Source organism: Sturnus vulgaris, chromosome 4, assembly GCF_052056855.1.
Source record: "Sturnus vulgaris isolate bStuVul1 chromosome 4, bStuVul1.hap1, whole genome shotgun sequence".
In the NCBI taxonomy this organism is placed as follows: domain Eukaryota; kingdom Metazoa; phylum Chordata; class Aves; order Passeriformes; family Sturnidae; genus Sturnus; species Sturnus vulgaris.
In genome coordinates this window covers 60,338,920-60,362,694 of record NC_142246.1, presented here as the reverse complement: position 1 = coordinate 60,362,694, position 23,775 = coordinate 60,338,920, and the positions used below count along the sequence as shown (strand labels likewise).

The 23,775-nt window shown below is 37.0% G+C and overlaps 1 protein-coding gene and 1 long non-coding RNA gene across 2 annotated transcripts in view; one reads left to right on the top strand and one right to left on the bottom strand.

Moving 5' to 3' along the window:
- The window catches only part of LOC148224036 (uncharacterized), a 173,372-nt gene that overhangs the window by 22,797 nt on the left and 126,800 nt on the right, over positions 1-23,775 (top strand). Inside the window, exon 2 of the long non-coding RNA XR_015803346.1 lies at positions 5,570-5,707. This is a non-coding gene — a long non-coding RNA (uncharacterized LOC148224036). The remainder of the gene's footprint in view (positions 1-5,569; positions 5,708-23,775) is intronic.
- The window catches only part of HHIP (hedgehog interacting protein), a 74,626-nt gene that overhangs the window by 45,703 nt on the left and 5,148 nt on the right, over positions 1-23,775 (bottom strand). Inside the window, exons 2-4 of the mRNA XM_014880580.2 lie at positions 21,570-21,765; positions 14,289-14,445; positions 13,257-13,458 (exon numbers count right to left, since the gene is read on the bottom strand). Coding sequence (XP_014736066.1) covers positions 13,257-13,458; positions 14,289-14,445; positions 21,570-21,765 — 555 coding nt within the window. The remainder of the gene's footprint in view (positions 1-13,256; positions 13,459-14,288; positions 14,446-21,569; positions 21,766-23,775) is intronic.

Genomic DNA, 23,775 nt, shown 5'->3' with positions numbered 1-23,775 from the left:
GAGTCTAATAAGGTACTTTTAAAGAACCTCCATGCTGCTTCTATGGATTTTAATTTCCTAACTTTCCCCTTCAGGCTATTTCTAACTTCCTCAATATAAAAATCTTCCTTTTTTGAAAAGTACTGTAATATTATTACCTTATGGTAGGTTCCCACGGGAGGATGTTGAGCTTAATTATATTATGGTCGCTTTTATTTAGTGGCTCAACCACGTTAACTTCCTGAATCAACTCATATATTTTGCTCAAGATCTGCATCAAGACTAGATTTGCCCTTTGAGTGTTCCATAGAGATTGTGATACCTTACAACTGAAAGCCCATGATGATGCTCAGTAATGTATCTCAAGTAATCAGTTGTTGTTGGGCTAAGATTTATCTGAAAACAAACATTAGTAGTGAACTATATGGTAGTTCTGAAAAGCAGATTGAAATATGGTTTGTCTTTGAACTAGATCCACTGCTTCTCTGAACTTATAAACATGACTTTGAAAGAATGTACACTGTTTTCCTGATTAGAAGTCCCTTCTCTTTTTTTTTTTCCATTACTCATTTATTTCAACCTCAGTTTTAAAATCTATCTCATTAGAAAAGCATTCTCAATAACAGAAGTTGAAACAAATGTAGACATGTGTATCCTCGTTCAACACAGAGCTATTACTATTACATGTTATGAGAACACAATATTTGGTCTGTACTAGACTCCATTTCTTTATTATTTTAAATCCCAAACTGATTATCTTAAATCGAACTTTTCTTAAACTTTCCAAGAAAGAAATGTTTGCTTCATTAATGTTATAATTTGTGGGTCGCATTTCAAAAGAAAGCTAAAAATAATTTTTAAAATAGTGTGTCTTTCTGACATAAACACAGCTAACTTATATTTTTGCAGTTTCCAGGATTGTTTCACTTGTACAAAGCAGTAAAAGTATCCTGCTCTTTCCATTTTTCTCGTACTATAAGAACCAAGAAAGCAGGAATTTGTTTAGCTCATTGGCTCCATTTATCCTGAGCCAAGACCATGATCTTGGAAACCCTGTAACTTGGCTGAATACAGTACAAAGTTCTTTGCAAAAAGCCAGTGCAATTAGAACAACACAGTGTATGTTCAGTCTCAAAATTAAGACGATAAAGTTTCAAACAGCTAGAACTGAAACAAAGTATCATGGACCCAGACCTTTAATCAGTTGAACACAAACCCTAATTCCACTAGTTTTTGATCAAATGAAGAATTGTGTGCTTGAGGACAGCATTAAGAAAACACTATTCCACCTTTTTGTAAATGGGCAGAATTCACACAGAAAACAAGGAAACATAATGGAAGAAGTGCAAGTTTTGTGCAGTCCAGCCCTGGGAGCTTCTCTGAATACTCCAGACAGAGTGATACTATAACACAGCAATACCCTTTGCACTTTCTGCTTTATCACTGCTTACTGCTCACTGCCCAAACGCATTTGCTAACCAAATCTGCACATTGCAGATTGTTTTAAAATCCAGTGCTTGTTTTGAAACAGTTTTTGGGGAGTTTTTTGTTTTGTTTTGGTGTTTTGTTTGGTTGGTTGGTTTTGTTTTTTCCCAAAACCTTCACTGCATATTTAGAACTTCTAACACACGCGTAAGACATTCTCTTCATTTTCATTGTATCGTATGTAATTTCTACTTTGATTGTAATATCTACTTTGATGAACTACAACACTTAAGGAAATCAAATAAATAAAATTCACTAACAAGGATTCTAATTCATTATGCTTCAATTCACCTAAATTATTCATGGGTTGTCACAGGTACATTTTGTTTTATTGAATGAAGGGATTCTCAGGCCTTATTAATAATAAATTTAGTTCTGCTCAGATTGAGAGTAATTTTATTTCATGCATTTTGTTTGGATTTTTTGGTTTTGACCATTGATATAAAATTATTTCAGAAGTTACTAGGTTAGTAAGGAGCAAATTAAAGTTCATTTCGCTTAGACATTTGCTACCTTTTTTCCTTAGAATACTTAGTCCTGGAAGTTGAACAATATATGCAGATGGTAAAAAAAAAATAAAATTTATATACATTGATGGAATGCATATGCATTTTATACAAAATAGGGGATTATGTGGATTGTATAGAACTATGTTTCTTTTGTTTTTTTAATTTGTACCATATAAGTCTAATATAGCATTTTAAAAGAAAAAAATTTAATGAACCATATAATTTGCACGGAGAACATATCTCTAGAAGAAATGTAAAATGTTGCAAGTTATAAAACGCTGACTCACTAAACTACAGAAAAAACAGTTTTCAATGTTTCTGCTTCAGGGATGACATTACTTTTAAATTAAGTAATCCACTACACATTTCTTTACCAAACATTTTCAAATAAAGGGTTTGATCCAATTTTACCTGCAGCCTTCCCAGCCCCCTGGCCTTTGGAGAAACATGGATCCTATCTGTGAAATAGTTTTGACTTTCCCCAATGAGGGAGAACTATCAGAGGGGTAAAACCCCACAGGGGCTGGTTTCTGTGGGGCAGTTCCCTAATATTCCCTACTTTTGGATTTGTCTGCTGCTTCAGACTTTGGGCATGATGGTTGGACCTGCCCTGGGTTTGGCAGGGCTGTGATGTGTAAGTCACTGTAGGGGCAAACTGGGGTAATCTCGTAGGTGGCTCGTTAAGTTTTATTTGATCTTCTGGCTTATTTACACAGGCACACACCTGCTTGCTACATGACAGCACTGTGAATTCTTGCTTTTTCCCTCAAAAAGTCACTGGAGTAATCCTGTCCTGATAATATTGTCTTGTCATATCTCCTAAGGCCATTACAGGGAATGAAAACAGCAGCAATGGAAGCTGCCACCATTCCACATCACCTCTCTTCTGATCTCAGATTCTATTGATTTGATGAGATCTTTAAAGTGCTCAAGGTTTTAACAGCCCTAGACATGGTTTGCTACTTGATAAAGAGAGTCAATAGCAGTTGGTCACGTCTTCACCTAGGCCTCTATGAGGTGTACAATATCATTTTACATTCATTACTAACAATTAAGCAGCCAGTTTGTTATGGAGGGCTATGTATTTTCTTTAAGGAAGAGCTCAAGTAGGTACTTTTCTTATGTGGTTTGATATTAAAAAAACCTCATTTACACTACAGCATCACTCAGATCCAGGCATCTACTACCACTTGTGTGCTGTCTCTGGGCTGTTACAGTGATTGAGAATCCAGCTGATGGAGATTCACCAAATTTTTAAGAATGCCAAAAATATAAAAGTTTTTGGGTGATTTACTCCCTCTTTTATTTCTTTTCAAGTCATTCAGTTAGCATAAAAATAATGATTATTACATAAATTGAAGTTGTTGCAATTCAGCTGTAGGGATTGCAATCCAAAGCCAGTGAAGATAGATCAAGGTTTTAAAAAGTATCTGCTGTAAATTAAAAACAAATGGTTGAAAGTATTTTGCAGACGTCTCTCCCACAGATTGTATATTCCATTTTCCAAATTAAATCTAAGAGAGAATATTACTTTATTGAGATTTATGGAATAATTTCTTTAAAAATTCCAGCAATATGAGAATGTAGGCAGACACTGACAATAAAGAAAAATAAGTGTCAGCTACTAAGTGGTTTCATCTTTTGGAGCTTTTTATGTTTTTGGTAATGGGAAAAATTAGTTCTGACTGCTTTTTAAAGCTAAAATTATATATAAACCATTAATTAGGGGCAGATCATTTGTCCAACTTTTACTGCAGAGGGGATAAAATGGGTGGAAAACATGATAATATACCAGTGCTCCTTGGAGGAAGTGTTCCTCCCTCAACCCAACTTGCTGATCCTGTCTAAGGAATAAGACTTAAGAGCCTGTGAGAAAATGTGTGTAAGAGGATATAAAGGAAAATTGTTCTGTGGCATCTGGGGGAAATATATATAGGAATAGCAGTTGGGCTGTATTAACTATGAAAGTAAATGTGTTACTCAATTTTTCACCTCTTTCAAGACAAACACAGAACCTTTTTTCCTTGTGGCACAGTACAAGGGATGTAACAAAAGGAAATCATAGCTCTGATAGACAGGAAAGCAGAGAAGAAGTCCCAAGGACACAGGACTGGTTTTGAGAGCTCCAGTACGTCATGGATTCCCTGAAGGATCCTTAGGACCTCATTACAGTTTTTGGGGTGTCCAAGAGCTTAAAGGGATGATGAATCCTGGAGCCTTAGTGGACTGTTAAACCTCCTCCCATTAAAGAAAAACATGTGGTTGAAACTGTGTTGGCTAAAAACCATGGAATTTTCTGTGTAACTTTATTCCTTCTTTGCCATTTTGTGTTGGCTATCATGATCTGCCTGTTATATTTCAGCAAACGCAATAATTTCCTTTTAATTAGATAATTGCCATGTTATTCATTGGTTTTGATCACTTCTAAATTCAGCTTTTGGTTTTAACAAATGTAGTTTCAGAAGATGATGGATTTTTACATTTTTTAAACCGCTAAATGTTCAAAAAGGATTTGTACACATAACAAAATTAAAGTAGGGATTATCTAGCACTGTGTGTGGGATACAGCTATAATCTATACAGAGCATGGAAAAGAAACTGGCATTCTCAATTGCACTGCACACATCTCAGTAATAACAGGGTATGAGGCATACAATTTCATGGAACACCCACAATGAAAATTATTCTTTCCAAACAGAGAATTGTTTTGGAATAAGTTAGGTTAATTGGCACCATGGGATTCCTCTCAAGGAAACACAGAACATTAAAATCTACACATGTGCATGTAAAATGATAAAGTATTATCTTCTTTCCCCTCTCAGCTCCTCAAATCTGAGACACGCTACCCAAAACCAACAGAAACATTTATGTTTTGTTGATTCAAATTTCCTCAGAATAAACTGGCAATTCTTCATCTGGTCAGCTTACAACCTGAGAGCCACTGCACTGTTCCACAATTGCTAGCTTGAGTATGGTTATCTAGTGCAGTCTCTCACACAAAAATAGAGGTCTCTAGAGCTTTTGGCACATGCTTTTTAAATGGTAAGAAACTTGATTTTCAACAAAGCTCTATGGTGCTAAGATACAATCTCTTTCAAAGGCCTGATGTGCCCCTATTAGTATTAGAACCAAAATCTGCTAATAGTTAATGAGAAATCCAGGCACATTTCACTGTCATTATACAATCTTTGGTTAAAATGCAGTATTTTACAGTTTTTGAATACAGTTAAAGTATATTAAATCCTCACAACAGTAATATTGCCCTCTCAAAAATTACAAAGAACTTATCACTGATTAAGAAAAAGAATCTTCCTGTTCATGGAGAAGGCCGAGTTCTCATGCAGACTGTTGTGCTGTGTGCATTGTGTCTGTTCTGTTACTGTTTAACAACATAACCAATGATATTCGACTACGTGGTTTATCTTAAAAATGTCCTGATTTTTTCACATTGGGCCATTTGCACACCTTAACCATTATTTCTTTCTGAGTTTTCTGCTCCAATTATGTCAAGACATTTAAAAGCAGTTAATTGTGGTGCCTAGTGGGCAGGTCACAGGTGAAGTGTGGCCTCAAAAATTATGTCTTTTGTGCCACAGGTCTGACAGCTGCTCTTCTGACCTCTCGGATGAGAGAGAAACCCCCATGTCCTGTGACCTGACATCACTTCACCTGCCAGTCCTGTGCTGAAAAATAGACTTCACACTTCCCTCTGCAGCCTCCAGGAGAAATCCAAGGTCTGTCATTTTTGCAACAACACAGGCAATGTAGTGTTTCTGTTTCTCACCAAAGACATGCTAGAGTTCCCCTTTTCATACACTGAAAGAGGAGTTCCAGGACACCCAAGAATGCCCCAAAATGTATCACTGTGTTATGTGTCAATTTTATTCACCTTGCCCCCCTGCCTGGGCCTATGCACATATCTTATATGGATTTACCACTTCATTACTCTTAGAAATACAGGAGCAGGACAGCAAATAGAGTTTGCACTCAGCGCTGGTGCAATTCATTGTGTAGAATGGAATTAAAATGAATTCTTGGTTTGTTCATCACAGAATATGTCATACTTATGTTCTGTGCCTCAACACTGGTATTTTAGAGAACTATCCCTATTCTTCATATAGAGATGAGAGCTTGGTCTGGTAGAACAATAAGGATTTACTTTCCAGAGTTTTCATAATTTGTTTCTGAATAACTGAAGAATTGCAGGTCCATTGGGTTGAAGAAGGAAGAAGTTGAGATAGGATCTCTCTGCACTGCTTCCAGTGCAGCCTGGAGAAAAATACAACCTTTCACTGCTCCCCTTTCTCTACATTCATCAAAATAATCCCTTTCAGGACCAATTGGTCATGAATTTAGTAGCCACTGTAAGTTTGGCTTTCAAGGGAGCAGAGAGAAAACAACCTTTGTGGAGAGTACAAGCTAGTGCTTAGTGGAGGAGAGTACAGCTTGTTGTGATGTCAGGACAGAAAGTTCAAGAAAGATTCATTGATTTCAGCCTCATCCATGTAAATGTTCAGAAGAAAATAAATGGAAATTGCTGGACTTGGATGGAAGGATTAGCATGAATTATGTGAATTGTGGGTATTCTGTCAGTAACATGAATCCTGTGGATATCAATGGATATTGTATGTGTTAACTAAGATCTGTCTGTGCATCAACAAGATGCAAGAACAAATGCACACATCCAATCAAGAGGAATATGTGAGAAGTTTTATCAGTGACAGAACTGAGCAATTCAGCAAATAACACAAACAATCTGATTCCCACACTAAGTTTTAAATAGATTCTATCCCTGTAGTTTTCTGTGGCCACTCCTCACTGCAAAGACAGCACAACCTCTTACAAGCTTCTTGGAGCAGGCTTTTCCAGTGCTGGAGGCAATTTTTTTTTTTTTTTTTATTATTTTATTATATGTTGAATGACCTGAATAATTCATATTCAGGTGATTAAATGTTACAGAACCATGGAATCATTAACTTTGGCAAAGACCTCTATGATCATTAACTGCAACCATTAACCCAACACCACCATGTTCACCACTAAACCACATCCCCAGGTGCCACATCCACCTGCCTTTTGAACACCTCCAGGGGTGGGGATTCCACCACTTCCCTGGGCAGTCTGTTTCAGTATCTTGATACAAACATGAAGGCACAGTAGATGTTTCACTACTAATCATGCACTCCAGCAAAAAGATGCCTGTGGCGACCACATGCTCATTTGATCTTGAGAAACTCTGGAATAATTGGCTCAGAGCAGCACAGTTAACATATTTAATGCCTGACAGTCCACTCCCATACTCTTATACTGAACATATGAATTGCTGTGCCCCACAGCAGTCTTCATGGCATCACAGAAAATTCCTACCTGAATCACTGGATCACTCATTAATAAGATTCTGCAGGACTGAAAGCACTTGGGCTCTGATATAAAAACTACCAAAACACAGCAGGAGATATATCTAACTTTACACTCATCTAAAGGCTGTTACTTGGAAATTTGCTGAGCATACACTTAAAATAATTATCAGATATTTCTATGGAGCTTTCTTTCCCCGCAAAGAGAACTGATTGTTAAAATATTTGTAAGGAATTAAATATGAATATAGCATATAAAAAACTTTAGGAATTAAAAAACTCACATAAAGTAGTCTTACTGATATTAATTTGAAAGCAAGATGAACTAAGAAGGTGACTATGGCTTAATATTTAGGGGAAGTTTCTGTTTAAGTGTTTCTGACAAAGAAAACCATAGTCTTAGACCAAAGAAGAAGGTGACAGAGGTCAAGTTTAACTCGTGTTCTCAACAGTGATCTCTGATACCACTTAACTGAGATTTTCTGTCCCTTTTCCCTTCCCTTCCCTGCCCTGCCCTTTCCTTCCTCAGAGACTTTGCCCTTTATCATGGTATTCCCATGAGATACACGAGGAATATTTTATTACTAAAAATTATTAGCTAAAAAAATATAAATAACTGAGTCTCTACACAAGTGCAAGTGGTAATTGCATAATGGCAAATTTAAGGAGACCCATTTTGCAGGGGTTTCTGCTCTCAGCACTGTGTGAGGCAAAGTGCAGCAGAGTGCAGCCGTCCTTGCTGGCTGCACAATTTATGACCCTGTAGCCAGCAGATACACACCAGAGCTGCACCAGAGCTTAGTCACAATCAAAAAGAAAACAAAACAAAACAAAACCAAAACAAAAAAACAAGAAAAAAAAAAAAGAAAGGAGAAATAAATTGAAAATAACCTAAGGATCAGAGATGACAAGCAACTGAACACAAAGCCCTGCTGCAAATCTGTACCTAAAGAGCTCATTCAGTCAGTGGATTTATAAGTAGAAAACGACCTTCGAACTACAGGGACTTGATTTTACCATTGGCAGCAGTAAGATGTAAACTTGGCTACTCTGTACAGTTCTGAGGTCCTTCGTTTTAAAAGGATTTGGGGAAGTTGAATGATTATAGGGAAGGACCACAAAAATGATTTAAGGACTAACAGTTGCAGCCCTAGAGCTACTTAGCTTTTCAAAAAGTATCCTGAAAGGTGATTATAGCATTTAATTCCCCAGAGAAGTGGTAAGCTCCTAATTTTTTTGTTGTTGCCAAACCATATCTTGATGTCTTCCCTTCTGAACAATATATTTTAAATCAAAATATTTTAGACCAATACAGGTTTTTGGGCTCAGGAGAGAAGAAAGTAAGTGAAAATTGATGTAATAGGTTGTGCTACATTTTATGGTGACTGCTGCTAACCTAAAGGTTTCCAAATCTTAGGAAATAATACAGTTAATAAGATAAAATACAGTCACAGGAGTATGAAAAGTTGGAAAACTGCTACAGCATTGATCATTTTTCTGTAAGTTAGATACAATCTTGAGTACAAGGTGACTGGACTGATCTTGTAATAACAGCTAATTCAGCACTGTTGCATCTCAGGAAATCATTAAATCCAAGTGCTTGGAATGTTTTGACACTTTTTTTTTTTCCCTGCTGAGTGCATTATGGGATAAAATCAGATTTGCATGATACTTTTGGAGCTTTTAATTATTTTGCCTAAATTTTGACAATAGGTTCAGACACATCAGGTATAAATTTTCTAGATAATTGATTAAGGTCTCCTTAAATGCCACTTAAAGTGTTACCATTATTAGTTCAATAGCTTCTCATTTCAACATTCTTCTTCTTTTCTACTTGGCAATAGTTGAAAAAACAGAAACAAAATAACAGTAGTGACAATCAGACTGAAAGAAGAAATGGTTTCTAATATTTTCATTAAAAATTTGTCTTTGCTGCTACATAACTTTGAAGGAAGAACTGCAAAATGTTGCTCTGCAACTAACAGCTCTCTTCACCACAACATAATGGAGCAGTAAATCACCAAAATAGGGAAGCAGACTTTTAGTTTGGGTGTTTTATGGGGCTTTTTTTGGTAAAAAGTTCATTCTTCTGTATAAACTCAGGATAGTTTGCAATATGAATGAGTACATTAATATAACAGGAGGTGGAATCAGTATTTTCTCCACTATGCTGGGCTAGATATTCCTAAATAGTTGAGCCACGTGCATGGCCCAGATTTGAGTTACAGGTCCATGTCCTTGCTCAGCTTTGAGGCAAGACCAAGGTACATGGCTTTTTCTTGTCACCACATTCCTGACATTGGGGAGGAGATGACAGGAGGGGGCTGGCCAAAGAGCCCAATCTGTACACACACTCTACAATACTGATGTGGCCAGGGTGACATAAAATGCATTGGAGAAGGCCACAGATGTTGAATTAGCAAATTCTTGATTAATATCCAGTCATGGCTTCCAACAACTAAGGTAAAAAATAGAAGATCAAAAAAGCATTCCTGCAAACTGTGCTGTAACAGAGTTTTGGAAATTAGGAGATGTGTTTTAATCTTCAGGAATCCTGCATCTAATCTTCTCTTGAGTAGGGCCACCAAGAAGAATAAGTCAACATCATCCATTCATGGAATCCATCTCTTATGAAATACTTCTCCACACTTGTGCTAATTCCTTCTGAGATAGTGGCAGCAGATAAAATTATCACTGCTCCTTTTTAATTTGAATTCCTTAAAATTAAATCATGTAAATGTCAGTAAATGTACTGCAGCAACAATTTTCAAGCAGAGAACTTCAGTGACTTCAATGAACATTAAAAGCCAATGGACCAATAAAACTTAGGCAAAGAATTGTACCACTCTTCTTACTTACTTTCTATTTATATCCACAGACCTTCCCAGGAGTGATGGACAAGAAGCAAGTCCAGACAATCCTACTGATGTGCTTAGGGCAGCAGGGCCAGTGAAGAAGCCCTACAAACTTGCTCACAGCAATGTTAGGGGCTCCCAATGAATTTCATCAGCACAGGGACCAATAGATCCATTAGAGAAACAAAAAGGCATCTTTTAAGGAGGAAAACATGACTTCTTGTTATACAATGCAATCACCTCTCTTCCTCTGTTTTTGTATATTGTTTTCCTCCTTATCTGACTGCCAGTGCTGTAATGAGTGAAATATGTTAGTGAGATCAGAACTAACCTCCAGGATTATTTTTATGAAGGAAATACATCACTTCAGTTTCTTAGTTAGATCAGCCTCAAGATAGTTTTGAGTTGATTCTCTGGAACAGATTTGCTACTTTATGACAATATTATGATTTATCACTGCTAAATTTCCTTTTGACATTAAAAAAAGAAGACAAAATCAATGATCACTGTATTATTCCATCTATTGGCATCAAAAATATCTTATTGGGATAGCTGTCCAAAATTCTTCTCAGAGGCATCAATTTATACTACCTATGATTCAACCACAGCTGCATTATTAGCATTAGCATTGTCGTTATCATTATTCTAATTACTCACTAGGTATAAGATACGTCTCTAAAAGTCTGAAAAAGTATTTTTGCTAGTTTTACTGTCACTGGAATTCAGTATTTGTTAGTATTTCAGGTACAGAAAGAATATAGCAGAAGGTGCTGTTTTCAGACACTTGAGTATAAGACAACAAATTTTTACACTTCTTTTGAGGGAAAAAAATTGTTTGCCTTTTCTTGTTATTATTGCTCTGAGGCTGGAAAACAAGTGATTGGTTTTTTGTTTTCTTCAACGTGTGTACATCCAAATTCTGGCACTGTACATGTTTCCTGAGTAAGCACAGAGGACACATTCCATGATATCTGCACTGTGCAAGTGGATGCAGTGTTTTACATAGTGGTTTGTTGAATTTCTTTTTAACTGCTGACTGTTCTGCACTGCCTGCTGGAAAATCATCAATCCACAGAGTATTTTTTCTCCATTACTAATTTCTAGTATTGAAGTGTGTAACAGTTAAGTAAAACCAAATACTGCCATTTCCACAGTGATCTCCCTTCCTTGTGGGTAAGGGACCATGGACAATGATTATGGGAGACTGCAGAGGATAAATGTAAAAATGTTTAAGAACACTTGTTTTAAAACTACCATTTTGGTTATGTGGTGTATACGTTTTTGATTTATTTATTATTTTATGTAATGTACTCATTCCAAAAATTCTGTAGTCTTTCTATTTAAGAGCTGGAGTCTTGCAGCTAGGCACAGTCCCTTTCTCCTTACCTGCAAAATAACCTCCATTCCTGGCAGCCTGCATTAAACACTGCCATACAGCTTTCCTCAGTCACTGGACTGTTATCTCAGGGAATTGAATTAGTCTTTCTAGCTTAGAAACATCAAATTATTTACACAAAATGTTACAGTTGAAACAGATCCAGTGCAGAGCATTATATGATGGTTAGAATAGTATAGATTGAAAAGATCAGGTCACGAATTTAAAACAGAACTAAAAGTTGAATCTGATCCTGAGGGTACCTGTTGAGTCATATCAAGCAGGTTAGTGCCTGTTCAGAAGCATGGAAAATCAGTTTTCCATTTAGCCTTGTCTTTAAGTTGCATCTGTAAAAGTTTCCTCGAGAAAGGTTTCTTTGGGACCAATAACAGTTCTGTGGAAATTTCACTGTCAGTTTTCCACAAGTACAAGTGATCAGAACTTTTGGTTAAGAAATATAAAACAGCCTTAGATGGCTGTTCAAAAACACCCCTGATAAGTCTCTTCTGTTTGGCTATCTTGAACATAATGGCTATCTGCAGGAGTAGAAAGGAAAACATTCAGCAAAATACAAAATCATATAAAGTGCTTTTTTTTTCTGAAAAAGGTGCAGTGTGTTTCATTGCTCTCTTTTTCAACACACACTAAAAACCTCTGAGATTTTCTCTCAGAAAAGTCTATCCTAATTGGCCTCTTGCCCTTATAGCTGGAACAAAATTATCATTTAACATGTGCTGTGATTTCAAATCGATTGAGTTTGACACAATTATTAAAGATCCCTCTGTCAAGAATATGTCAATATAACTTTCATTCACTAAGGCTTTTTGATATATAATCCTGGGTATTCTAACTTAAAACTTCTTTATATAGCTGGATTTCACTTGCACTACCACTCTGAATTGTGACAAGAAATCAACATGGAACAACACTTGACAGCATTCCAGAAGTAAAATATCTTCTAACAGACTTATAAGTTTTCCATTGGTACTTACCCCATAACTAGATGTAATTTCTCACCTCCACCTTCCAACATATTCCCATCAGTGCCCATTCTCCACTCACTGCCCTGACCATGAAAGTGTTCCCAGTGAACAGGATGGAAGCTGTTCATCCCTCCAGCCCATGTCTGAATTTAGAAGGTCAGTCACTTTTATGTGCCACTCCAAAAAATGCAGTTTAACAGCAGCCTCTCAGGGAAGCTTGTGCTACATTTGGGGTCGAGCCAAGAGGGAATGAGCACCCCTGCTCCTCTCCAGGGCATCCTTGAGGATTCCCAGGCCCCCTCCTGTGTCCAGCTCCCTCCCTGGGAATCACTGAGCACCCAGAGGGCAGGGCAGGCCCTAAGCCACTCCTGCTCCCACTGGCACCACAGCAAAACTCATCTGAATTCAATGGGATGGGAATGAGCTCAAAGGATGAAAATACAAAGATATTGCTGTGGAATGCTGTGCTGAATAGTTTCATTTGAATTTAAAGTGAGGAAAAAATGAAGGAAAAGAAAAAAGTGTTAAGAGTTACAAGATGCTGTTTTCCCTTCCCACTATGAGTTTTCATTTCTTTGCCAGGAAGAACATTGGTGTCTCTTGTCATTACTCTTTTTTGTTATTTAAATTCAATTAAAATCTAAAAACTATTATTTCAATTTCTCCAATATACATGCTAAAATAAAAAGGTAGAGGTAAGTATAAAATCCAACCTTTATTCCACTTTGAACAAGCTTGTGTATATCCAAAAAAGGTTCCTTGAGTATATCTCCTTCGGGAGTGAAAATCTTCACGTATCCTTCTTTCTCAAGAATGAAGAGGCGTTGGGATCCATCCCCACAATGTACTGCTCCAACAGGCTGCCTCAGTCCACTCACAACCTCCTGAATACAGAAGCAGTTGTGCTTGTGTTTTCTAAAGAAATTTAAAGAAATAGTGAGATATTTCTTCTTTCTCATAACCGTGACACAACAATGTCCCTAAAAGGTAAAATTACTGCTCTGCAATGATATTAAAAACAGGTTTATAATAAAACTTTTTTTTATATGCTAATGTGTATAAATTACTTCCTTGAATATATGCCAGCACATAATACAGAAAATCAGCTTGAGCTTCACTTCAGGGAAATTTGGTCTGCATACAAAAAAAGAGAACATTAAATAAACTTAGATCCAAAATGTAGAGCACTGGGAGGGAAAAAATTGGTGAAAGAAGAGAATAATTTAGAAATACATAATTTCTACTATAAAATAAACACAGCAAATTTCATCACTTGGATAAAATTTGGCTTCTAAAATCCATTTTAAAATAATGACTTATGATGAAATAATCTAATTTAATTATTTTCACCAAAAAAACCCACAAATGAAATAAATTGAAGATCACAACATAAATATTTTACTAATAAACTTATCATAGTTGTTTAGTAATATTAAATTTAGGTACAGATTCCTTCCCAGAACTACGAATGATCCATGGGCTGGACGATAACCAAGATCCACAGGGTGGATCAGGGCAGGATTCTAACACCTTTTCAGCAAGGCAAATATCAAATGGTACTGAAGTGCTGAAGCTCGTGTAACTTTCTTTTTTGATGTACACTAGCAGCAGCAAAAGAAAGTCACATCTGGAAAACACAGCTGCTCAGCATAAGCACACACTGAGCTGTTTCACTGTGAAAACCACAGGCTTTGCTAGGGTTGTTTTTTTTTTTTTCAGATTAAACAGCATTTATCTTTATGAACCTGCTGATCTCTTCCTCTTTGTCGTATTCTTCCATGTGGTCCAGAGAGTTAGAAGCTGGCCCTCGCACTTGTTTTCTTGGAAAATCTGGAAAGCACACACCACCATCTTTTCTTGCATAGTAATAGCAAAAGTCATCAGCTGTAGTTTGGAGGAAACCTTAAAAATGCAAAAGAGCATACAAATATTTAGTGTGTTGTCATGTCTGCAGTTTTGTGTCATCAAACTCATCTTTAAATAGCTTATAGTGGAAAAAGAGGTCATTTTAAACAAAGGGCTATCTGCAAAAAAAGAGTCTGCTCTGAGTAAACACAAATGTATAAACACAAACTGAGCATTGCCTTTTACAGTTTATTCATTAGTATTTGTATTAAGCCTCATTTTCAGTGTGCTTAAGTTTCATTCAAAATGACACAACGGTTCACTCACTAAAAATTAAGAGACAAAGTTCAGAGTTGAGGCTGTTACACACTTCTCCCAATTTTAACCCTATAAATCAAGTGTGGTATCTGTTGTAAAATAGCCTGAGCAGCTTCTGTTTAACTTTTTTTTTTAAGTACGTGATTAGTTCTAGTCAAAATCTCAGTGAAGACTCTGGTAAAAGACATGCAGTAAAAATTTTGTGGAATGCTGCCAGCAAAGGACGTTGGTTGGAGAGGTGAGAAGTGGGAAGTAGTGCTGAAAGCTGCACCGTGTTGACATCCAGCTGGCCTCTGGTTGACTCCCAGCATTAAAGTAGCTGAGCAGTGTCCCATGGTGAAGTCAACTTCCTCAGCCCCATCCCCTGAAAAGGGGGATGTTTTATGCTGCACTGGATGAAAGGTGGTCCTTAGACCACCTAAAATGGGAAGGACTTCAAAGACTCAGAGAAACACAAAGTTGATAAAATGAGAGCCTTTGAAGAAAAAACCTGCCACTATTGCTATTACTTTCTTGCATTATGTTTAAGGACATTTTAAAAAAATCTATTTCTGTTCACAAACCTGTTTCTAGTCATTTCTATCCATGTTTTAATCAGGAGTATTAAATCGAAGAAGACAGAGTCTGGCTCTGTACTATTATGTGCACTAATTACATCTGTACTAATACATGTACTATTTTACCAGAACATTGTTAAGATAATACGTCTTAAGTTACCTTCGTTCCTGTTTGCATTACTGGCAACTGCCTTAGGATGTACTACAGTCCAGGACATAACTCATAGGATACATGGAATTAGCACTTAATTGGCATTAGAGGCCTAATTTATGCATGGCTTTACCACTTGTGAATAATGCAGTAATCCATAGATCTTGGCCATAAAGTCTCTGGCTTACAATGTACAATAAGAACTGATCAGGGACAGCTGTGTTTCATTGGAAAATGGCAATTTCTTATAAGCAAAGCTTTTTCAGAAACATTATCAGTTTTGACAAAATTTTACTTAGCATGATGTTTCTGGTCCAAGCTCAAACTTCTGGTCTAAATGAAAAAGACAGAACCAGACAGCAAACCTTGTACCACTATACTCCAATGTCTTGTAATTAGGGTGTTTCATTAGGAAGAGGAATATTCAGGTCAATGCCCCTCATCTGTCAGGCAAGAGTTTGACCCTAAGTCTCCCATTTCCCAAGTAAATGTCCTAACAACGACTTTATTAGCTATCCTGGGGTGGTCTCTCTGTGGCTTTCTTCATGGAAAATTTCGAAAGAGTTCAATTTCTTCCTTATGTGGAATAGGAAAATTTTTTGGATCCCAGAATTCTTGTGGAGTGAAAAGCCTTTCCCACCCAACTATACATCTTTTCATATACATCTTCCTTTAAAAATATAGGAAAAATGACACTATAAAGCCTGCCTTTGATTTCTCTAAAATAATATCTGGAAACACGTGGTAGTGTGTTACGGTGTAAAAGTTTAATTACTGTGATTTGGAGCTTCAGTAAATTTCATCTCTGAGGACTGCTTTTAATTTATAGTAGTTATTTGGAGAAAATGGGAGATGTAATTTCAAGTGGAACAACTGAAGAGGAACTCTGATATAATCATAGAGTAGTATTCCAAGGCTTGTAAATATAATGCCAAAATCAAAGGTAATCTAAAACCTTGCTGTTGAATTATTTGACTGAAGAATACAGGGGTTTGTCTTTAATAATTTATTTCTCTAGGCACAGTGGATCATTCGAAAAAATGCTATAGCAAGTTAGAGGTGTATACTAAGAATTTCTAGAATTTTCCAAGTAAACCATTTACTCTTTACTAAAGATAAACTTCTCTTAGCTGGAGTATTATCTTTAGTCAGGGAAACCAGAGCAGGTTGTGATCACATTGCTCACTTGGTACATGTCCATTTCAAATAACAATCAGATGCAAACTCACTTGACCAGTGCAATGCCTTTTCTTATATGTAAGACTAATCCCTTTGCCTCATGAAATATTTTATCATGCACTAAAGTCCATGGTGCACTGCAGTTGCCTTTTGCTGTTTAGAAAACCCATCAGCAGATTCCAAGAAAGGATAAGGCTTATGGACCATTTTCATTAGAAATGCTTGTAAAATAGTGGAGTTAGAATTAAACTATGAAAAATGTTGCATTGCTAGAAGGAATGTAACCTCTGTAAATACAGTTTCACCTGTGCATTAAGGGTGGAATTTTGCTATTTTGTTCTATAAAAAACATAGTAATTTAGAGAAAAAAAATCTCCATGTGCTATATATGCCCCATTTAACATACTAACTGCTTCACTGTTAGTGAAACATTTAGAGAAACATTTGCTTCTGCTCTCCTATCTGCTTGTAGCCATTTATTATCTTCTTTCTCATGCTTAGATTGCAAGGTCTTTAGTGTACAGTTTGCCATTTTGTTCAGAGTTTGTACAGTGTCCAGAAGAATGGTCCCTGACAAGTGCCCCTAAGCACTAGAATTGTTTGGAGAAAAGGGAAAAAAAAAGTAATAGGGACTGCAACCCTTGGTCCTGTGTGAATTTCTGTACTTACTGATTTATTTTAAAAGACTCATACATATTATTACAAATTTCCTACCAGCTGTGTACGTGTTGACAGAGCAGTGCCTGTGTTAACAAAGAAAATTGAAATCACAAAGGATGATTAAACATCATGTTTAAGTGTCAGATTTTGCACAGGCTTGCATTTCTATGCTAAACTTTCTGTCTTGCAAACAAGAATCCAACGACAGGCTTTTCAGTTAAGGCAGCTACAGTGAAGGCTTTCTGTGTTAGCCTTTATAAAACACTGTGGGAATAAATTGCAAGATTAAAAGCCTTTTCAAAGGAAAACTGCTCCCAGCTGATCCCCACCTCCTCTCTCCACTTGTATTTGCAGCCAGTTGTTCCTCACACTGTATCTCCCTTCCTATCCTACCTTCACCAAATTCCACTTTGCTGGATTCCCCAATTACCCATTCCCTTTTCTCTTTGACACACAACTCCAGTGCCATGGTAGCACATGTCTCAGTCTTTGCAGCAAGTCAAGTTCCTATTCACTCCCTCCTGTTTGCATTGCACACAGGATTGAGTATCATCCACTCATCTGAGTAAACCTGCACTGCCTTTGAGGGCATCTGGAAGTCAGGCTCACCTGCTTGATTTCTGCTGTGACCTTGAGGATACAGTTCAGCACTGTGTCAAAGCAGCCTTCACCTTTTGGGGTTTTTTTCTGATCTGCACCTTTGACAGCTAGATGTGAATTTGTTCACAAAACCCCCACATTCTCCTCTCTTCTCAACTGCCAGTGAAAACCAAACCAAAGACATGATTTCAGATAAATTGTTTCAAAACTTACTAAATCCACTGGTAGCTCACATCATTTCCTACTCGTTTCCAAGTGACTGGTGACCCTCTTCTGCTCAGACACTGTAGGTTCCTGAACACAGGCAGAGCCAGGGCAAATTTAGCAGCCACTACTATTTTTCTGCAGGTAGACTATGTTGACTGTGACTATTAATCAGCCATGTCAGAACTTCTGGAAGTGTTCTGTGAGCTGTAGAATTTCTTAGAATTCTAATTTTTTGGGCTAGAATTCCGACATTTTGGAACACCCTGTTCAGTGCTTGAAAAATCCTATCAGACATCTGTTCTAGTAATGTCTGGATTCAGATCTGGGCCTGGATCTGAATTCACCCACAATCATCTGGAACCCATTTCTTCAAATGAAAATAATGGAGGCCAGATAGCTCAAAATCTCTCCCACGTCCTTGGATGGCACCGTGGCTGTGGCACAGGTTTGTTCCTTAGAATATTCCACTTCCAATGGCATGGATCAAGTTTCTGCTTATGTCAAAAGGCAGAATCAGCTGTGCCTTTCTTTACTAGTTATATTAGTAATAAATATTAGTGAATCTTCCCTTATGGAAAGGGAAAACTTAAAATTCATATTGACTGAAGACACTTCATTAAATCACTTAACTTCAGTGTATCCATCAATAATCCCTGAAACTGAGGCTTGCAGTAAAGATTAGATGAGAAATAACCAGAACAGTTATCGGGAATGAAACAGAAGATCAGAGAAGCTCTGATCTCAAAATCTTCGTGAAACATTACACCCTCCTGCTCATCCATACAATCCTAACAGCTTCTGATATTGTTCTGCTTGAATAAAGAATAGGGTCCACCTTTTCTCTCAATATTCCTAAAGAAGTCAGTGGAAGTTCTGATACAGTCATAACTGGTGGGCAAACTACTGGCTTCAAAAGAGTTAACCAAGGATCTGCTAGAGTTTTCATCTTTGCAGGAGACAGAACAATAAATGAATTTTTGAAGCTAACTCATGAAAAAAAACTGACACATAATTTCTCGGCCTTCTTGGTTAATATGTACTGCTAACATTTCAATCCCAGAAAATATGCTTGCTGTCTTAAAATGTTAATAATATTTCTCATTTGCACAAGACTTAGGGGATAAAATTATTTTTGCAGTCAGCAATTTCCTTAAACTCTGTTGTATTGGTGTTCAGAAACAATTAGCACTCCCTAATGGAGGAAGAGTAATTATTCGACATTTTAACAAATGCACAGTGAATCATTGCCAGAGACCTTGGGTTTGGGGGCCTGTTAATTTTCAACTCTTTTTAAAATCCTCCAGGCTAAGCTGAAAATATAACTTCCACACTTTCTATTTTTTTTTAATTTCTTTTGCAGTAAATATTATTACAGATATACAAGTCTCACAAGGAAAACAGAACCCCCAAATAAATTATTTTAATTACTTATATTTCAGAATGAATAAGACTATGAAACTATATTAAAATCCTATAGGCCATCTTCTCAAAAAGAGGGACCTGAATCTTAATGGATACCTTTGGGAAATCCTAGAATAGATATCAACGACCATGAGTACCAGTCAACTCACCAAATTAATCCTGTTGGTGGATGTAAGCATGCAACAAGTTTTTGTTAGTACAACCTACTTTCAGGACAAGTATTTAGAACAATTATTAGCATCTGATTGATGTAGGAAAAATCCTATTTTAACTGATGCTAAAGTATGTAAGCTCTTTTCCTGTAAAGCACAGTGCTCTGCCCAGTGCTAATGTTATGCTTTCATCTGGTTATCTTTCAAGGCAACCTGGGTGGTCACAAAAAGCACTTGACATCTTGATGCACTTCAGCAGTTTTACATATACACAAACTTTGTAGAAAAATAAATTTGTCATTCGTCACCACATATGTTGATCTGAGGAGCGAGGTTCCTGTGGCTGTAGCTCCTGTGCTGCTCAGCCCTTTCTCATTCTCCCTCCCTCCCTCCCTCCCTCCCTCTCTCCCTTCCACCACCTCCTTCTTTCCCCCTTTTCCCTCTTTCACTTTTTTCAATTAAACAAATTGTTTCCTCATAAACACAGAATTTCACAAAACAACTCGGAGGGTCTCACTCTGCAGAATATGAAAATCATTTGTGCTAGCTACAAACTCATGTCAAAAATGTCTTTGTGCTGACTTCTTATATGGGCCAAACATTTAGAATATCTAATCTGTTATCGCTGTTCAGCAGGCAGTCTTGGCAACTATGATCTATTCTGCTTTGCTTTGGGGAATGTGATAAAGAGCAAGAAACAGCTGGTTTAAGAAAGCCTTAGAAACATCTCTTCGTTTATAAAGACAATAATAATATTTTCATATTTGAATGGGTTGAGATACATGTTAAACCACAGTAAAGGGAAAAAGTAAGTAAATTCAAAATGTTTTCTCAAGTCAATAAAAGAACACTGCAAAAAAATCCCTGCACTCTTGGGGTTTCAGAGAAAACAAGTACACACTGTACACATGCAATTAAAAAACCGTCCTCCAAATCCCATCCACTTAAACTATCCCCTTTACTCAAATATGTTTATATTATATTACAAAGCTGTGTTCATATGTTAAAAGTGACTATTCACAAATTCATTTTTCATCTCATTATCAAGTCCTTTTTTCCAGTCTGTGTTGCTAGTTTAAAGGAATAAAAAAAAGAAGAAATCTTAACCAATTTAATTATTTTCTCCTGTGTGGCATTGTTTATAAGTAGTGTTTGGACAGGGAAAAAAGCATAGTTTAAAAATGACAGTCTTAAACATATAAATAATTTACTATTGGGAATACCAAAGATGTTATTTAACATAATAGTGTCTTAAGACACTGTTTCTAAAAGAGCCATCTTCTGCGGTTATTTTGTTGATATAGTTACAAGTGATAGCACACATTTGGTGACTGCCTCAGACAACACAGGGCAAACTCTGCTTTTGGTTATGTCCAGCTAACTCCACTGACTACAGCGAGGAAGTGTTAGGTAAGTTAAGAATTTGGTTGTTAACAGCACACTGGAAGTGATTCAAAGATCACAGAAGTCTATCAAATAGGGCCCTTTGATTTCAATGGGCTTTAAACCCTGTGGAAAAAACACCAGTTTCTAGGGTAACAAAACCAGGAAAAACACTTTACTCATCAGCTTTTAGAGGCTACAAACAGCCAGGACCTTTTATTTCGAAGCAATCTGTCATTTAGAATAGCCTTCTGGATGGCCAGCTGCTTGTCTGCATGATTAGAATGAACACACTAATATTTCAGCAAAGGTAATTTCAGGTGCCTTTGACAACAATCAAACCATGTGTGTTCAACAGGAGGGTGGCAAGAAAGCCCTCAAAGTATTTTCCTCCCTATGCAAGATCTGCTGTGAAGACATTCTGCCCCTGCTTGGACAAATTGCCCTGGATATCAGTGGGGATTTTTCCTGGTTAAAAGCTGGATCTGTAACTGCTCAGGCAGTATCAACATCAGGACATCCTTTAGCCCCATATTTTGTTATGAGTTTTACCTGGTATGTGACCTCTGCAGGTGTAATAGAATTCTTTACAATAGTCTTTGCACAGGTAGGGAAGCATTAGTTCTTTTTCAGGAGTTTCCCCTTTCTCAGGTGAGTGGAATAGGTTCTGAGCATGAGGTGAGCAGTGTGCACACTTGATTTCCTCCAGTAGCTTCGCACATTCTGTGTTGTTGGTAACAGAAAGGACCTGCAAGCCACAAACCAGAGACAAGTAAACCTGTGACCCGTGTCCCCATCTCCACGCAAAGAAAGATTACCTGGCTCAATGCCATAAATAATGCCAGTGGAACCAATACAGTTACTCTCAATGCATCAAGGTTCATGTCACCGTTCTGGAGGTGACTGTGAAATGTGCAATATGCCATTGGTACAGTGAGACTTTACTTTCTCTGATTTCTTATAGAGGATTCTTACAGAATCTTCTATAAGATTTCCTATCTGAGCTTGCTTCTCAGATAAGAATAACAGTACTCAAGTTATTTTAATGACCCGTGCCTGCCATCACATAGGCAATCTCTGAACTAGAGGAATCATTTATATGAGGGAGTTAAAACAGCAGGCCTACCCACTTCTCTTACAAGAAATACCTAAAATCCTAACTTGTAAGGTGGCCTACTCAAGTATTTAGAGACCAAAAATTTAAATTCTCCCATCAGAACACATAAAGAACACCATGTCTAGGTATTTGTAAAATAGGTGTATCTTGAACTACATCACTGCCTGGCTGCTGTAGTGACTGCTGTGGAATTCAGCAGGTGCCATGGATTTTTCATGCTTTAAATGCTGCTCCTGTTTTTTGCTATCTCTAATGCAAGCTATTTGGAGATGGGAAACCCTGTATGTTTTCAGACATATTATTCTATTATAAGTGCAAAAGTAGAATTTGCAATGTCTTGTTTATGCCAGTATGGAAACTGTAACTTTGTCCTGAAAAAAAGCATGTTTTATGTATGCATAGCACTTAAAGAGGCACGAAACCACAACTGATGATGTGTTTAAGTAAACACAGGAGCCTAAAGAGTGCAATGTCATCAAATCGTGAAAAATAATGGAAAACAGCGTAGTTGTCTTTATTAGCTTTTGAATGCAGTGCACTTTGTTAATCTATTGTTAACCACATGGATTGTTTTTTGATCATTCATCCCAATGCTGGGCAGAAGGAAATGTGTTCTCTCTGTTGAGAGGTCTGAATCTGATCCAGTGCAAAAACAAAGCTCAGGTTCTTTCTGCTATTTATATAATGCAGTTATAAACAGAGACTGTAAGACATTTATGTTAAGAAATATTGATGTGGTAAATACATGTATTGTATGAAATTTGTAGATATTTGCAAATCACACATTTGAAAATATTGCTAGTTTTTCTACAGTTCATATCTCTGAGCTGAGAAGGACTTTCCAATGTCATTCCCTTGACGTAACACTGAAAGGAATTATCTCAGTTACTTTTGATAAATGAGTTATTTAGTGCAGGAACACTCTGGATATGCTTGAGTCTGCTGTCTCATAGGTCAGCTCTCTTCTAGGATGCTGTACTTTAATAATACAGGTCTGAACTCAGCTTTTTATTTATGGGGCATAATTACATAGACCTCAAATGCTTGAGAGAAATGCACTTTGAATTGTTTAAAACAGATATGTATCCAAAATATTACACAATACATGGCCCATACATTTCAACAACATCCTATTTAAAACAACCTTAATTTAGAAGGCAAACTCTATCCAGGAATATTTAGTCTTACCATACACGTATTGTCAAAAGACCATCTGAAATGTGCACTAAAGTTTAGTGTTGGAGGTTAGACCACTGATTGGAAGAACACCATTTGGCTTCTACCCTTATTCTGGATGTGCTGCCATTGGCATCAAAAAGAATCCTCCAGGTTTTCCAGGCTCACTAAATGCATTAAATTTTCTGTTCTTCAGACTATCTGCTGTCAAACTATCCTCAGCTTCATAGCACCTGTAGGTGAGTAATGTGATTTGAGAATATAATTGTCTCACATATCTCGTAAAGGGTTTGTCTTTGTTTTTTCTAAAAGTTTTAAGACAGTAATCAATTAATTGCATGCTGCATGTATGGCAAAAGGTTTGCATTAGTCCTGAATTCTTTTGGGAATTTTTTCCATGGCCACAGGCTCTTCTTTCCTGAAAAAGTTTAGATTCCTTTTGCTAGATTGCCCATTTAGGCCATA